Genomic DNA, 17707 nt, shown 5'->3' with positions numbered 1-17707 from the left:
GGAAAGTCTGAACACTTGCCTCAACTCCTTCCCAAACAGCAGGAGATCGGTGGCATTCTCAGCAGATCTGTTTGCCATTCTTTCTGCTCGGTCCCTTAGTTTATGGAAGCTGTTATAGATGTTTCGAATCAGCTCTCTACTGGCACCAAACTGAGCCTGAATATCAGGAGGAAGTAGTTCCTGCATTTTACGTTGGTTGGGGTGGGGTGTAAGAAGAGAATTGTTTACATAAACAATTGAACATGTGCAATTTATGCACCAGTAATTATGGTCTTTTCCTTCATTCACACAATTGCTGCTGGACACCTCCTTCCTTGAAGTGAGCTACTGCAGAGTGTCAAACACAATTGGTATGTTGTGTTTATAAACTTGAGTTCCAGAGACTTGAGCACAGAATCTAAATTGACACACTCATCTTCGCATCACAATCATAGCTGTCTGAAATCTAGCCTGGCAGCAGCAGGTAAGCGTTATTCAAAAAACAGAGCAGGCCCCCACCCGCACCCCCATGACCTGTCCAAAATACTTATCCCTTAACCAACATTGAAACTGGTGGTTTAGTTATTTCTTTAAAAGACATATGGAAACCTCCTTTTCCCAAAACACCAATTTAAAATTCCTTAAGGAGATAAAGGTTTACATTATGTCATAATATTACATAATATGAAACAAAGACATGCAAATGTTTTTGAGGGACAGAATAGCCACAGTTTAATTGGACATCAGAACAGGTTCAAGATACTGAAATGTTGACTTCTGTTCTTATGCACCATCGGGAGCCCCAATATTCAAAATCACAGTATAGATCCTTTCATGTCATTCAATAAAAGTTGTTCAACATGGTATAATGCATTTCCTCAATAGACCCCATGACCAATCACGTAATCTGTCGCCAACTTAATGTTAGATTCCAGAATGTTCTCTGCAGACTACTCAAATATAGAACATGATCAATAATTATACTTTAAGTAGCTTTGCAAGAGGACACAACTATCAATGAAACCCTTGCGACAGTACCATTAATACATATAGCATCAACAATTAGCCAAATAAATATTTAACTTCCAACAGCAGAGCTCCAATCATTACCTTGGCTGTTGTTGCGATTTCACATGTCATAAACTCATCACCAACTCCTCGCAAAGATTCTCGAATCTTATTTTGAATATCCTTAATCAAAACAAAAAGCAAAAAACCTTTACAATCCTATTTTAAGGACAGGAACACACTTCAAATAATTTTTACTTCATTGTCAGGATGTGTCTGGCAAGGCCAGCACTTATTGCTCCTCCAAGCTAATAGCAGACACCAGCAGTTTCAAAGAGTGCGACTCAGTTGGATATTTTGGATAGTAGTTAAGAGTGGGCCCCCATTGACAGGGAACAAGAGTCACAAATCAGTTTTTCCCTAAAGGACACAAGAGCCACCCAGATAGAAAACTGATTTACTATAAAATTTAAAAAGGACATTAGAAAACATCTAGTCATCAGCAACACTATCACAGTATCACGTTTTAACACATAAGAAATTATTCTTAATGTTATCTCGTCATTGAGTGAAAAGGCGACTATATTCCTTAGGGTAGTGACTTAGGCTCAGACATCTTCAGCTGTTTCAATGACCCTCCTGTTATCCTAATGTCAGAAGTGGGAATGTTTGCCAATGATTGCACAATGTTCAGCACCATTTGCAATACCGCAGATACTGGAAAAATTCGCATTAAAATGTAGCAAGACCTGGACAATAAAGGCTTGAGTTAAGAAATGGAAAGTAACATTTTCGCCAGGCAATGACCATCTTAAATAAGAGTGAATGTAACCATTGCACCTTGACATTCAAAGGTATTACCATTACTGAATCAACCACCAGCAACATCCTGGGGTTACCATTGACCAGAAACTCAACTGGAATAGCTACATAAATGCAATGGCCAGGAATACTTCCCAGAGTAACTCACCTCCCAAATCCCCAAAGTTGATCCAGCATGTGCTATGCTTAAGTCAAGAATGAGATGGAATACTCCCCACTTGCCTGGATGACTTGCAGCTCCAATAACACAAGATATTTGACACCATACAAGACAAAGCAGCCTCACTGATTGGTACCATATCCATTGATTGGTACCACATCCCAAACATAAACGCCCTCCACCCCTAACGCTCAGCAGCTTTGTGTACCATTTGCAAGATGCACTGCAGAAATTCACCAAGGCCCCTTAGGGAGCACCATTAAAACCCACAATCACTACTACCTAGGAGACAGGCAACAATGGTCCCATGGGAACACCACCCCTGCAAGCCACTCACTATCCTGACTTGGAAATACATTACCATTGCTCTGACATCATTGGGTCAAAGACCTGGAATTTCCACAGTGGACTGCAGTGCTCAAGACAGCTCTCCAGCACTTTCTCAAGGGCAACTAGAGAGGGTAATAAATACTGACCAACCCATCAACACCTATGTCCCACAAGTGAATAAAAAGATTAATTACATGCAATGTTTTGTAGTCAAAATAACCATTTCACTATAAAGTGGAGACATCAAGGCCTTACAAAAATGTGTATTTTCTGTAAGACTGCATCGGTTACCGTTGTTCTGAGAAATGCTCTCCCTTCTATCTCTTTCCATCCCACATATCAGCGCAGCTAAAAATTGGACTATTTCAAAAGAGATGGGCATCAGATCTATGATGAGAATTCACAGAGCATCTGTCCACCACATTCTTTCACCCTACATACCCCAAAGGGAAATGCTTGACTTGGTTTCACTCAACAACTCTCCCATAAATGAGCTGAAATCGCAATTCAGCAATAAGGAGATTGGTAGAGAAAAAATTATTCCTGCATTCACCATTTTATATTACACACCACTCCCTCACTCCTCTGGATAGGAACCATTGTTCACTACTTGCTCAAACTCTCCAAGCAGTCATTCAAAGAAAGCCTACTTGCATTTCAGAAATAATAAATCGATCAATCCAGGAAATTAATCTACTGTATACGCACTGGACCATTGAAGCACAGGAAGATATTGAGAAGCTCATCTTCAGAGAAGAATGGGTGACGAGCCACCAGGTTAATAAAACGCTTTAGAGCACGTCGCCGAGACTCAATAAACTCACGGTCAGCTGAGTTGGAGTGGAGAGAAAAAGAGGGAATTGAAAACAGTTCAATGCATACAATAACACACATTAAAAAAAAAGCCACATTACTAAAACCTCCAAGCCGTTGTTATTTTAAAACAACCACTCCTACAAATGTATCAGTCTTCTGCCATTCTCGACAGCAAGCATTATTTCAAGTAACTGACCGGTCAATGTTCTGATCTAATCCGATATTATTCATGGTCAAAATCAGATCTCAGACTGAAACATAGTTTTTTAGATATTCATATTTTGTTGTTTGTTTATTTTCGATCAGGTGGTCTTTCACAAACACAGAAGGTGGCTAATTTGGTTCAATAAATCAGAGGCTTTTACTCCTTTACAGTACTTTAGCCAGAAAAAAAAATTCCTTTAACACATCTAAGGACTTGTTGTGTTGACTTCAATTCTCAGTCCTGACAGTCTGGCAGCCCTTTCCCTGAGCCTTCATAAGACTGAGTTTAGACCATCTCAGCTTCAAATAACCCCTTTAGAGTTTTAAGCCAACACTTCTGGTCTAGAATTTGTAATCTCGACTTCTTACAGTGAGATAGACGAAAATGAGGACTGCAGATGCTGGAGATCAAAGTTGAAAGTGTGGTGCTGCAAAAACCAGGTCAGGCAACTTCCAACGAGCAGGAGAACCAACGTTTCAGGCATTAGCCCTTCATCAGGAATGAGCCTGTAAGCTGAGGTGGTGATGAGATAAATGGGAGGGTGATGGGGCTGGGAGAGAATGTAGCTAAAAGTGCAATAAGTAGATGGAGGTGGAGGTAATGGTGATAGGTTGGAGAGGAAGATGGAGCAGATAGGTGGGAAGGATGATGGACAGGTCATGAGAGGGTTGGTGAGTTGGAAGGTTGGAACTGGGATAGGGTGGGGGAGGGGAAATGAGGAAATTGGTGAAATCCACACTCTTGCCTTGGAGGGTCCCGAGACGGAAGATGAGGCGTTCTTCCTCCAGGTGTCGGGTGGTTAGGGAGTAGTGATGGAGGTGGCCCAGGACCCGCACGTCCTTGGCGGAATGGGAGGGGAGTTGAAGTGTTTGGCCATGGGGTGGTGGGGTTGGTTGGTGCAAATGTCCCGGTGATGTTCTCTGAAGCACTCTCCCTATTGTAGAGGAGACCGCATCGGGAGCAATGGATACAATAAATGACATGTGGAAGTGCAGGAAAAACTCTGATGGATGTGGAAGGCTCCTTTGGGCCTTGGACGGAGGTGTGGGTGCAGGTTTTGCAATTCCTGTTGTGGTAGGGGAAGGTGCCAGGAGGGGAGGGTGGGTTGGTGAGGGGTGTGGACCTGACAAAGGAGTCGCGGAGGGAAGGGTCTTTACAGAAAGGGAATAGGGGTGGGGAGAGAAATATACCTCTGGTAATGGAGTCCGTTTGTAGGTGGTGAAAATGGCGGAGGATGATGCGACGTATATGGAGGTTGGTGGAGTGAAAAGTGAGGACCAGGCGATTCTGTCCTTGTTGCGGTTGGAGGCATGGGGTTCAAGGGGGGAGGTGCGGGAAGTGGATGAGATGCACAGGAGGGGAAATTATGGTCTTTGAAGGAGGCGGCCTTCTGGTGTATGTTCTGTGGTGGAAGTGGTCCTCCTGGGGAGTAGACGCAGCAGAGTCAGAGGAATTGGGAATAAGGAATAACGTTTTTACAGGAGGCAGAGTGGGAGGAGGTGTGGTTCAGGTAGCTGTGGGTTTGAGAGAGATGTCAGTGTTGAGTTGGTCACTGTTGATGGAGATGGAGGGGTCCAGGAAAGGGAGGGAGGTGTCGGAGATGGTCCAGATGAACTTAAGGTTGGGGTGGAAGATGTTGGTGAAGTTGATGAACTGTTCAACCTTCTCATGGGAGGGCAAGGTGGCGCCAATACAATCATCAATGTAGTGGAGGAAAAGGTGGGGAATAGTGCCAATGTAACTGCGGAAGATGGACTGTTCTACGTAACCGACAGACAGGCATAGCTGGGGCCCATACGGGTACCCATGGCTACCCCTTTCATCTGAAGGAAGCAGGAGGATTCAAAAGGAGAAATTATTGAGGATGAGGACCAGTTCAGCCAAACGAATGACAGCGTCAGTGGAAGGGTACTGGTGGGGATGCCAGGAGAGGAAGAAACAGAGGGCTCAGTGGCCCTTCTCATGGCGGATAGAGGTGTATATGGACTTGATGCCCATGATAAAGATGAGGCTTGGGGGGGGGGGGGGGGGGGGCGGGCAAGAAAATTAAGTCTTGGAGGAGGTGGAGGGGCGTGGGTGGTGTTCTGAACTTATATGTCCCACTCTCATTTATCTCACCAACCTTTCTGCTCACAGCCTCATTCCTGATGAAGGGTTTTTACCCGAAATATCGAATCCCCTGCTCCTCTAATGATGCCTGACCTGCTGTGCTTTTCCAGCATCACACCCTCGACTCTTTATAGTGAGGTAACCTATTTCTTACCAGTCTAAAAACATCCCCTCTTTTCAGAAGAGAATACCTTACTTTTCCAGCTCCAGCCAAGCCTCCTGCAAAACTAAAATGAGCTTTCCTCAAGCTATGAGTGTTTCCTACACCTGCTCTGAAGCATTAAAAACCACTTCAAAACCTTTTATCTGATCCCCAAAACATACACCAGAAGAAAATGCACACTTGGATAGACTTCAATTTCACAACTATATAACCATTTAGCCACACTATGCTTTTACCTCTTAGCATTCTTTTTGGCGGCAATGCTGGCACCATTCTATATGGGAACCGCTGGAGGAGCACTTCATGAAACACCACAAAATCATTGTATCGTCGATAAACAGATGACTTGAATCTCTGAAAGGAAATGCAACAAGGTGTCAAGGGTCAACACTTATACTGCAGTGAACCAATCAAGGTTAAATGAAAAACAAAAAGATTAAACAATCAGGCAAAAGTTCAGTTCACACCAAGCAACAGTTTTTAAAACGTACATTTAGACAGTGCCTTTAAAAGTAGCAAAATGTTGTAAGTCACGTCACATGTGTGATTCCATAAATGTTGATAAAAGCAGTGAGCCAGAGAAGACAAATGCTTGTTCAAAGAGGTAGGTTTTAAGGAGCTGTCTTAAAAGAAATGTTTAGGGAAGGAGTTCCAAATCTTACAGCCTAGACAGCTGAAGACACAACCATAAATGCTGGGACAAAGCAAGTCAGGGTGCACAAGAGGAAGAGATCATGGAGAGTTTAAGGAGGTTGCAGAGATTGGGACTGCAAAGACCATGAAGGGATTTGAATACAAGGGTGGAAATATTAAAATTGAAGCTTTGGTGGACCAGGAGTCTATGTAGATATGAGGACACAGGAAGGAAGATTAAAGGTCACTGAAGAAGAGATCTAAGATATTCCAGAACAACACCATGAAGGATCAAGTCCTGAGCAAAACTCACCTGGCTGGAAAGTTCATACTCCACATGCTTTAGAAAGAGACCCTTCTTTTCTGGAATTAGTTCCACCTGCACCGTGTCAACATGCAGCAGATCTTGCAGAGTCATTGACAGGAGAATCGGATTCCCGTGAGTCTGCATCCGGATTGACTCTAGCTCACCCAACCGAGGTTTTGGATATTCTTGGGAAGAATTAGCTTATTAAAGAACACCATACAGAACGCAACCTCCCCCACAATCTGACACTTCTCAACACCACTACAAGCTTGCAGATGAATTCCCAATAGATGCTTCATTTCACTGCAATGTTTAAAACGACAAAATAAAAACCTCCTTCCCTGCAACTTAAGTTTTCCCCTACTCAACACTTCCCTTTCTACATATGTTGTGGCTCAGCAGATAGCAGTCATGCCTCAGAAACAAGACAGTGGCTTCAAGTCCCTTTGCAGAGACTAGGACAACAGAAAGGCCATTACTCCGAATCGAGTACTGAGAGATGCTGCACTGTTAGATGTGCTGTCCCAAGTGAGACGTTAAACTATGCTCTGAGCAGAGCGTAAAAGATTTCATGAGATGATGTGTAGTGGCAATGGAGTTCTTGCCAGTATCTTACATATCCATATTCTGGTTATTCCAGAACCCTATTCCAAATCAGGAAAGAAGTACTTTCACCACACAGACTGCAGTGGTTCACAAATACCATCCCAGGCAACACCAGTTTTGACAGCAACACCCATATACTTAAAATAATATTTTTAAAATCCAAAACATCCAGCATGCAACTTTTCACTTGCTAATCTTTCTCTTAAGAACTATGCAATTCTAAACCTTGAGAGCAGAGGAGGATAAGGGGTGACCTTACAAAGGTTTATAAAATCATGAAGGGCATAGGTAAGGTGAGTAGCCAAGGTTTTTTCCCCAGGGTGGGGTAGTCTAAAACTAGTGAGCATAGACTTAAGGAGAGAGGGGCAAGATTTAAACACATCTGAGGGCAACCTTTTCACAGAGAGGGTGATGCGTATACGGAACGAGCTGCTAGAGGAAATGGTAGCAGCGAATACAATTACAACATTTAAAAGACAACTGGACAGATACATGGATAGGAAAGGTTTAGAGGGATATGGGCTAGTTCAGTTTAGGAAACCTGCTCGGCATGGATGAGTTACGTAGAAGGGCCTGTTTCTGAGCCATATGACTCTACGACTCTAAGTAGATTCACTGTACCTTGTGTGATATTCTCTAGTAGTTTTGGAGAAGGCTGCTTTCCCTGCTGAGCTAGAGCAATCAACACCAAAGCTCTGTACAGGGCTGACTTTGTGATGGACTCTTCCTTGGATTCTACAATCTCAGCAATCTGGAAATACAGCATAAAGACATCACTTGTAAGAGAATATGCTTAGTCAATATGGGATCTAATTCTTCCAGCTCATCCACAATAAGATATTTTACAATAAAAAAGGTTAACGAAGTGAACATTGGTCCTGCAGAGAGAAATCTGGTGAATAAATAAGGAGATGACAGATAACTTGAAGGTAGTTAGCATTAGCCTTTTCCTTAGAGAATACTTTTCCTCCTATTTCCCTATCTACTGCTTTTTCTGGAAGGAAGGGAGGAACTCAGCAAATGCAGAGGGACGTGGGTGCACAGGTGTATGAATCGCAAAAGTATATCTTTAGATAAAGGGGCCCGAAATGCCTGTAAGGGTGACAGAGGCAGAGCAAGTAGGAAAGCAAATACAATGTTATCAGTTATTCCAAGGTGAACTGAGTATGAAAGTAGACTATACTTCAGGACATACAGGGAATTGGTGAGGCCACACCTAATGTGAAGAATTAGTCTGCTTATTTCACTAAAGAATATAAATGGATTGGAAGCAGTCCAGAGGTTTACTCTATTAATAATTGGAATGGGCAGATTGTTTTAACAGGAAAGGTCAGATAGACTACACTTATATCCATTGGGGTTTAGAAGAAAAACAGGCGTTATGACTGAAACATCCTGACGGTCTTGACAAAGTAAAGTTGAAAAGGAATTTTCCTTCTTTGGAAAATCTATAAGTAGGGGTCACTGTTTAAAAATAAGGGGTTACCCATTTAAGACTGTGATAAGAATTTGTCACTCTCAAAGGGTCATAATTCTCTTCCTCAAAAGACAGCAAAAACAGTCTTTGACTGCTCTTCAGACACTGGAAGGTAGATTTTTTTGTAAACAAGGAAGGAACAGCTTTCCGGTTAGGAGGAAATGTGGAGTTATCAGATCAGTCGTGACTTTATTGGATGGTGCAGCAGGTTCAAGGTATTGAATGACCTACTCCAGCTCCAAGTCCTATGTCTGCATGTACCCCTCCAAAAAGCTAAATTATACCCATTAAACAAAAGAGTAAATTTTACCCATAAAATAACTTTTGCTGGGATGAGAGCAAGGTAAGTAATCATTTCATGCTCACTGAGTCAAAGTATTAGGGCTGGAAGTGGAACTAAGACCACAGTGCGAAGGAGAAGTAGGTCATTCAGTGCATCAGCCCAATGAGATCACGACTAATCTAATAATCCTCAAATCCACCTTCCTAACTTTACCCTATTACCTTTGATTCCTTCACCAATGAAAAATCTCTCAGCCTTGAATACACTTAACAATCCAGCCTCAGGAGCCCTCTGCACTGAAGAATTCCAGAGATTCACTTCTGAGAAAAGAAATTCCTCACCTATCTTAAAATGACCGACCTCTTATTGAAATTATGCCCTTGGACCGGAGGTTTTCCCACTAATGCAAACAATCTGTGTCTATCCTGTCAAGTCCCCAAAGAACCTTGTATATTTCAATGAAGTTGCCTCATTCCAACTTTATCAAAATTCCAATGAGCATAGGCTCAACCTATTCAATTTCTCCTAAAACAGTCCTTCCATATCCATTATTATCCTAGCGAACCTCCTCTGGACTGACAACAATGCCAGTGTATCTTTAGACAAAGGGGCCCGAAATGCCTGTTAGGGTGATAGAGGCAAAAACCCTCATTAGGGGGACCTAAGAGTTCAAGTATATAATTCTTTGAAGTTTGCATCACATATAGAGTGGTTAAAAAAGCATTCAGCACACATGCTTTCATTGCTCGATTCTTTGAGTTTAGGAGTTGGGAAGTCATGTTGAGCTTGTATAGGACATTGGTGAAGCCTCTTCTGAAGTACTGTGTCCAGTTCTGGTTGCTCAGTTATAATAAAGATATTATTAAGCTAGAGAGGGTTCAAAAAAGACTTACCAGGATGTTGCTGGGTATGGAAGGTTTAAGTTATAAACAAAGGATGGATAGGTTGGGTCTTTTCCCACTAGAGGTTTAAGCGTGACCTTATAATAGTTTATAAAATCATGACGGTTATAGATAGGGTTAATGGTAGGTGTCTTATCCTTAGGGTGGGAATTTCATGACTGGGGGGTACATTTCTTTTTTAAGATAAGAAGAGAGATTTAAGAAAGACTGAGGGGGCATTTTTTTTAAACACAGTGGTACTTCATGCATGGAATGAAATTCCTGAGGAAGTGGTGGATGTGGGCACAATTACAACATTTAAAAGACACTTCGATAAGTACATGAGTAGGAAAGGTTTGGAGGGATATGGACCAGGAGCAGGCAGGTGGTATTAGTTTAATTTGGGATTATGTTAAGCATGGACTGGTTGGACCAAAGGGTCTCTTTCCATGCTATATGATTCTATGACTCTATAAGTACCTAGACGGTGCATTTGCAATGCCTAGGCACACAAGGCTATGGGGTGGAAAATGGAATTAGAATAGTTAGGTGGTTGATTTTGACCAGACTCTATTGACTGAAGGGACTTTTTCTGTGTTGTAGACCTCAAAGACTCTATAAAACTATTCACAGTAGTTCAGCTGTGAGCTGACTCATACTTTGTATAGTTTTAACAAAATCTTCCTTCTTTTATACTCCATTCCCTTTGAAATAAAAACCAATATACCATTTCATTTCCCTATTACCCGCCGAACTTGGATGCTAGCTTTTTATGATTTATACACAAATCCTTCTGTTTTGTAGCTTTCTCCAGCCTTTCTCCATTTAAATAACATTCAGCTCCTCTATTTTTCCTATCAGAGTCCATACCCCTCATTTTTCCACATTATACCTCACTCCTCTAACTGCTGGTACCTTTTTCTTTTCCATGGTCCAAATAAATTAGTTATTTATGGGAGCTTGCATGCAAGCCAGCAATCATTTTTTTTCTATAAAACAATATTTCAACAAGGAATCATTAACTTTGGAACATCCTGACTACGTCAAAGGCACAACTCAATCCATGTTTTCTCTTTTTCTTTCCTTTCCTGTTCTATACTAGCACTGCACAGATTCCCCAAAAGATCAGATAGTTTATTCAACGAGAAAGTAGTATACAGAACAGTGAGATGCCAACCTCCTCCCTGCATTGAATCAGACAAACCTTGTGAAAAACTCTAATTAAAAGGGCAAACTATTTCCTGTGCTCTGGGAGGATAATGGTAGTCATGGAACAGTAGGGTGAAGGGTGATCAATTAAATAGATGAATAAATAAGGACTGAACTCAACAAGACAGTAAAAGGGAGAAGTTGCTAAGAGAAAGGCAAAGCAATAGTTTACTTACGATCACCTCTTCAGATCGACACAACGATCAGTGTTATCATTAAACGATTTCTATAGGACAATCCTTTCATGACATATTTCCTGTTCATCCAAATCTCCAGCAACAGCAACGCCAGGTGAAATACTTAACAATACTCAGTCCAAAGGTTGCTGGTCAATATTTTACACCAAGTACAATGAGTTAATTAATCCAATCTATGATCTCTTCCTACTTATTACAATACTACACTGTGACCAACATAATCAGTTAAACAGGAAAACACCAAACAGTCCACAATGTCAGAGGGAGAGGAAAATGATTACACAAGTTGAATTTCCCCACTTAACTGAACAGTTAGCAGTTCCACTTACAAAGAAGCAACTTAAAACACAAATAATTTGTCTGTCAAGTGTAACACAGCAGAGAAAGCCAATCAGCTCAGACTCTTTTAAAAAAGCTATGGTTAAGTCCCACACTCCCCTCTCCTTTCACCAATATACTGAATTGTTTTCCCCTTTAAAGTATTTATCCAATGCCCCTTCCAATGAGATGTCAAACAAGAGCTTGGATGTAAAGGTCCCATGGCACCGTTTCAAAGAGTATGAAATTGCCATAGGCTATGACCAATCTTTGTACAAACATATGAACAAAGAACAAGAATCAGCCACTTGGCCTTTTAAGCTAACTCCAGCATTCAGTAAGACCATGGCTGATCTGATTTTAACCTCAACTCCTGCATATGTTCGATATCAAGAATCTATTTACTTCTATGTTAAAACATTCATAGATTCTCCATCCACTTCCTTGAGGAAGGGAATTCCAAGCACACAATCCTCAAAAAAATATTTCCGCTTCACAGTCTTGTTTTTAAAATTATGTTGCCTAGTTACAGATTATCCCACAAGAGGAAACATCCACCTGGTCAAACCTCCTCAGGGTTTTATACTTTATTTAAGCCACCTTTGACTCTTCTAAACGAGAGGATACAGGTTTAACCTGTTTAGCATTTCTTCATAAGGCAATCCACTCATTCCAAGTATTAGTCTAGCAAACCATCTCTGAACTTTTTCCAACACATTAACACCCTCCCAAAAGAAACACTGTGCCAGACTGACAAGCAGGCAGAACAATAACGAAACACCACTGATATACTGATGTTAATTAAATTTATCAAAAGAACATTATTAGCAAGTTCTGTCCCCAAAATTTCTAATAAGCTAATCCTTCGGTCATAAAAATGAGTTATGAAATTCTAAAGTGCCATCAAAAAGAAAGTCCAAAAAGAATTGGGAGAAAACTGGGCAAAAATGTCAACAGTTTATATCATCAAACACCGAGTGCAATCGTCCCAAATCCCATAGAGGGCAAAATTCTTAATGAATGACAGAGAATTAAGATATCAAAGTAAGTCTTTTGCAGAATCAAACTTAAGTGTCAATGAAACAGATTTTAGATGGCAACTACAGAAAAGATATCACCCTAAATTTAACATCCAAAATTCTCAAACGAGTGTCAAATTTCACTACTATCTGCAGAACTGAGACTTTGCACGAAGAAGTCCAACAATGCTGCCATCAGGTTGGCCTTTCTCGTTTTCACCAAGTCGTAAGATAGAGCTATCATCAAAATGACTTTCTCTCTATTTCGGAGAAGCCCAAACAGAATATCAACAGTAAGGCATGATACTTCTGGCCACACCAGGACAAAATTCACCAAATCCTTGGCTTACCATGGAATGTGTCTTTTTAACCAAAAGCCAGCTTTCTACCCATGCTTCTGCTTGGTAGCTCACAGACAAGAGACACTTCTCTCTGCTGACTACATGAACTGCAGCCCCTTCTCTCTCTCTGAGATACTGTCACAGAATTTGAAGAATGATAATTTATCCAGCTTGCATAGTCTTGTCGTTGTCATTGGGCGTAAACATTTTACACTCACAGTACATCTCACATTGGTTCTTCCTATTCACATAGTAACTGAGCCAGCAAAGCTTGTTGTTGTCAAACAAGATTTGGAAAATGTCACATGACTTTCTTCATTACCCCATTTTACCTGAAAGAGACCCTTGAAAGCCATCCAATAAACTTCACATTCAGAACAATTCTTGTTTTCCCATCTTTCTAGTAAACCTCTCGGTAGAACACTGGTCAATCTTAATACTGTAGGTTAAGCAATTATCTCCACAAAACAAACTCAAATATCTCCCACTGTGTGTCAGTTCTTACTGAGGAATTGCTGCATTACCTGACTCTGTACAAGAGGTGGCAGCTCAGTCCTGTTCAACAGTTTATGAAAGTCACTTCTCCGTACGTAATCCTCATGTTTACAGCAAATAGCTTCATACACCTTTCGGTAATAGGGAGGAACATCACCTACCATAAGTAAAAGGATAACTTAAAAGACAGGAAGGTATGCTTTTGTAGAAAACTAAAATAAACTGCGGATGCTGGAAGTCAGAAGCAAAATCAAACTGCTGGAAAAACTCAGCAGGTCGGGTAATATCAGTGGACAGAAAGCAGAATTAACATTTTGGGTCCAGTGCCCCTTCTTCAGAACTGATTGTAGCTGGGAGATGCGCATACACGACACAAGGATGGGGTGAGAGGGGAAACGGGAGGAGGGGTCGTATGTGCATGAGACCCAGGGTGGGAGAGGGGTGTCTCTCTCACATGCGCACTCGCGCCAAAGCTGGAGAGGGAGCGTGGAGTCACACGCACACACGAGCCAGATCCATGGTGGGGCTGCAGGGTCACATGAGTGCCCTCAGGCCAGATCCATGGTAGGAGTGCAGGGTCACACGCGTGCACTCAGACCAGATCCGTGGTGGGGGTGTGGGGTCACACGTGTGCGCTCAGGCCAAATCCATGGTGGGGATGTAAGGTCACACGTGCGTGCTCAGGCCAAATCCGTGGTGGGGGTGTGGGGTCACACGTGTGCGCTCAGGCCAAATCCATGGTGGGGATGTAAGGTCACACGTGCGTGCTCAGGCCAAATCCGTGGTGGGGGTGTGAGGTCACACGTGCGTGCTCAGGCCAAATCCATGGTGGGGATGTAAGGTCACACATGCGTGCTCAGGCCAAATCCGTGGTGGGGGTGTGAGGTCACACGTGCGTGCTCAGGCCAAATCCGTGGTGGGGGTGTGAGGTCACACATGCGTGCTCAGGCCAAATCCATGGTGGGGATGTGAGGTCACACACTCGTGCTCAGGCCAAATCCGTGGTGGTGGTGTGAGGTCACACATGCGTGCTCAGGCCAAATCCGTGGTGGGGATGTGGGATCACACCCATGCTCAGGCCAGATCAGGGGTCACACATGTGCTCAGACCATAACGGGGTGAGGGTGTGGGGTCACACACTCGTGCTCAGGCCAGATCCAGGGTGGGGGTGTGGGGTCACACACGCGTGCTCAGGCCAGATCCGGGGTCGGGGGGTGTGGGGTCACACACGCTTGCTCAGGCCAGATCCGGGGTCACATGTGCTCAGACCATAACGGGGTGAGGGTGTGGGGTCACACACTCGTGCTCAGGCCAAATCCGTGGTGGGGGTGTGAGGTCACACATGCGTGCTCAGGCCAGATCAGGGGTCACACATGTGCTCAGGCCAGATCCGGGGTCGGGGGGTGTGGGGTCACACACGCGTGCTCAGGCCAGATCCGGGGTCGGGGGGTGTGGGGTCACACACGCGTGCTCAGGCCAGATCCGGGGTCGGGGGGTGTGGGGTCACACACGCGTGCTCAGGCCAGATCCGGGGTCGGGGGGTGTGGGGTCACACACGCGTGCTCAGGCCAGATCCGGGGTCGGGGGGTGTGGGGTCACACACGCGTGCTCAGGCCAGATCCGGGGTCGGGGGGGTGTGGGGTCACACACGCGTGCTCAGGCCAGATCCGGGGTCGGGGGGTGTGGGGTCACACACGCGTGCTCAGGCCAGATCCGGGGTCGGGGGGTGTGGGGTCACACACGCGTGCTCAGGCCAGATCCGGGGTCGGGGGGTGTGGGGTCACACACGCGTGCTCAGGCCAGATCCGGGGTCGGGGGGTGTGGGGTCACACACGCGTGCTCAGGCCAGATCCGGGGTCGGGGGGTGTGGGGTCACACACGCGTGCTCAGGCCAGATCCGGGGTCGGGGGGTGTGGGGTCACACACGCGTGCTCAGGCCAGATCCGGGGTCGGGGGGTGTGGGGTCACACACGCGTGCTCAGGCCAGATCCGGGGTCGGGGGGTGTGGGGTCACACACGCGTGCTCAGGCCAGATCCGGGGTCGGGGGGTGTGGGGTCACACACGCGTGCTCAGGCCAGATCCGGGGTCGGGGGGTGTGGGGTCACACACGCGTGCTCAGGCCAGATCCGGGGTCGGGGGGTGTGGGGTCACACACGCGTGCTCAGGCCAGATCCGGGGTCGGGGGGTGTGGGGTCACACACGCGTGCTCAGGCCAGATCCGTGGTCGGGGGGTGTGGGGTCACACACGCGTGCTAAGGCCAGATCCGTGGTCGGGGGGTGTGGGGTCACACACGCTTGCTCAGGCCAAATCCGTGGTGGGGGTGTGAGGTCACACATGCGTGCTCAGGCCAAATCCGTGGTGGGGGTGTGAGGTCACACATGCGTGCTCAGGCCAAATCAGGGGTCACACATGTGCTCAGACCATAACGGGGTGAGGGTGTGGGGTCACACACTCGTGCTCAGGCCAGATCCAGGGTTGGGGGGTGTGGGGTCACACACGCTTGCTCAGGCCAGATCAGGGGTCACACATGTGCTCAGACCATAACGGGGTGAGGGTGTGGGGTCACTCACTCGTGCTCAGGCCAGATCCGGGGTCGGGGGGTGTGGGGTCACACACGCTTGCTCAGGCCAGATCCGGGGTCACACATGTGCTCAGACCATAACGGGGTGAGGGTGTGGGGTCACACACGTGTGCTCAGGCCAGGCCCGGGGTGGTCACACGCTTGAAACCCGGGGGTGAGAGCGAGAGCCGGGGTGATCTCACAGGCGCGCGACTGAGACCCAAATCTTGGCTGGGGCACACGCGCGCGCCTGCGACAATCGGGGGTGGGTCTCACACGCGCGCCCCTGGGGTGGGGGGTCCAACGCGCGCCAGCAACACGGAGGGTATTGAGCGCGCGAGTAAGGGGGAGGGACAGACAGCTGTTTGTGGCGGTTAGAGAACGGGGTCCCCAGGAGGCGCGGGGAGTCTCGGAATCCAAAAACACTCTCACACACTCTGTTACGACCCCCCCACCCCCCAAAACAAATTGCCGTCCGGGTATTTTCATTCATCGGTTTGGTCTTCGAGTAATTTCACTCCCGTGACCGAGAAAAACACGAACCGTTAAGTCTTTTAAAAAGCTCGGTCCAAAAACCGAGCCAGAGCTAGTCTGCTGGAGGAAGACACGTTGAAGTTTTCCATCTTACCTTCATTAATCTCCGTCTCCATGTCCAAATCATGTGAGCCGGCAAGCTGCCATGTGATTTCCTCAATAATAAACACAAGACGGCAAAATAAATAACCTTCAAAATACTTCGCTGCTCCCAAATCCTTTTTTTTTGGGGGGGGAAACTTATTTTAAGTTTTCACAACTTTTTTCTTTCTCCTTCATGTACGTGGCAAAATTGAAGAGCCTGACGGTGAGGTAATTGCGCGGCTGTTTGCCTACTCGGTGTGACCCTCACGTTACCGATCTGGCAGCAGCCGCTTCTCCCGAGGTATCGCCTCCGACACCGAGCAGTGAGAGTCGGTGAAGGGAGGGGGGGGGGGGAGTCGATTGGCTTCAGCGGGCCGACTAAAACCGGCCTAGAGTTGACACCAGCCGTCTCCGATCGATTTAGCCTCAGCTCAAGGCCTGGGGTTCATTTGATTCGACAACCCACCCCCCCGCGACCAATGGTTTCAGAGTTTTCGAACACAACATCAAAGTGTTTGCTTTATTGACCCGTCCTACTTTTAAAAAATATTGAGCTGGAACTATTCCAGGTAAACAGATTTAGTTGCCCGTCCCTGTGCGCAAGGAGCGGTTGGTGGCTGAATATTTCAGACACTGTTCATCTCTTCTTTGCATTCACTTTCTCTTGGTGTTTGAACCTTCCTCGGTCTCACTCGTCCACGCTTCTTCTTTGATCTTAATCTCTCCTGCACCAACCTGTCTGTGGCTCCCTTGCAGCGCTCGCTGCCTAACTAACCCCGGGTAACCTTTCGGTCGGCCGGCGGTGTTGTGACTCCCTCCCGTTGCTATAGCCCCGCCGTCAAACAGCTGGGGCCCACACGGACCAGGACCAGGACCAGGACCAGGGGAGTCAGGACCCTCCTCCCCCGGAGCCAGGCACGGGTGATCCTGATGTACCGAGATGTCGCTGAGTGGTGGGACTGAGGAAGACCTGGGGGTGAGAGACCACACCGAGAAACGAATCTACGGATTTCTATGACCGAGTTTATTGGGGGGAAAACACCCAAAATGTTCCCAAAACAATTTCCCTTCCCAGTCCACCCCATCCTATACCCTTGCCCAATTCCCCCTCGTCCCCCGATACCATTCCTCCCCAGAGCACTTTAGATCTTTACAGCCAATGAAGCTTT

General features: G+C 45.6%; 2 protein-coding genes across 8 annotated transcripts in view; one reads left to right on the top strand and one right to left on the bottom strand.

Moving 5' to 3' along the window:
- snx8a (sorting nexin 8a) overlaps nucleotides 1-16903 on the bottom strand; it is a 33114-nt gene extending 16211 nt beyond the window's left edge. For 2 of the 4 annotated variants that reach the window (XM_072559205.1, XM_072559208.1), the window contains exons 1-8: nucleotides 16549-16903; nucleotides 13388-13515; nucleotides 7760-7889; nucleotides 6539-6717; nucleotides 5829-5946; nucleotides 3008-3129; nucleotides 1090-1170; nucleotides 20-180 (exon numbers count right to left, since the gene is read on the bottom strand). In XM_072559205.1, the coding sequence (XP_072415306.1) occupies nucleotides 20-180; nucleotides 1090-1170; nucleotides 3008-3129; nucleotides 5829-5946; nucleotides 6539-6717; nucleotides 7760-7889; nucleotides 13388-13515; nucleotides 16549-16570 (941 nt within the window). In that variant the 5' untranslated portion in view covers nucleotides 16571-16903. Of the gene's footprint in view, nucleotides 1-19; nucleotides 181-1089; nucleotides 1171-3007; nucleotides 3130-5828; nucleotides 5947-6538; nucleotides 6718-7759; nucleotides 7890-12872; nucleotides 13016-13387; nucleotides 13516-16548 lie in introns of those variants that run through there. The other 2 variants (XM_072559206.1, XM_072559207.1) reach the window with 2 other exon arrangements.
- An 87-nt stretch (nucleotides 16904-16990) lies between these two features.
- The window catches only part of iqce (IQ motif containing E), a 68352-nt gene continuing 67635 nt past the window's right edge, over nucleotides 16991-17707 (top strand). For all 4 annotated transcript variants that reach the window (XM_072559201.1, XM_072559198.1, XM_072559200.1 and 1 more), the window contains exon 1: nucleotides 16991-17514. In XM_072559201.1, the coding sequence (XP_072415302.1) occupies nucleotides 17479-17514 (36 nt within the window). In that variant the 5' untranslated portion in view covers nucleotides 16991-17478. The remainder of the gene's footprint in view (nucleotides 17515-17707) is intronic.

Source organism: Chiloscyllium punctatum, chromosome 40 (genome assembly GCF_047496795.1).
Source record: "Chiloscyllium punctatum isolate Juve2018m chromosome 40, sChiPun1.3, whole genome shotgun sequence".
Taxonomy (NCBI): Eukaryota; Metazoa; Chordata; class Chondrichthyes; order Orectolobiformes; family Hemiscylliidae; genus Chiloscyllium; species Chiloscyllium punctatum.
This window is presented reverse-complemented; position numbering and strand designations above follow the sequence as displayed.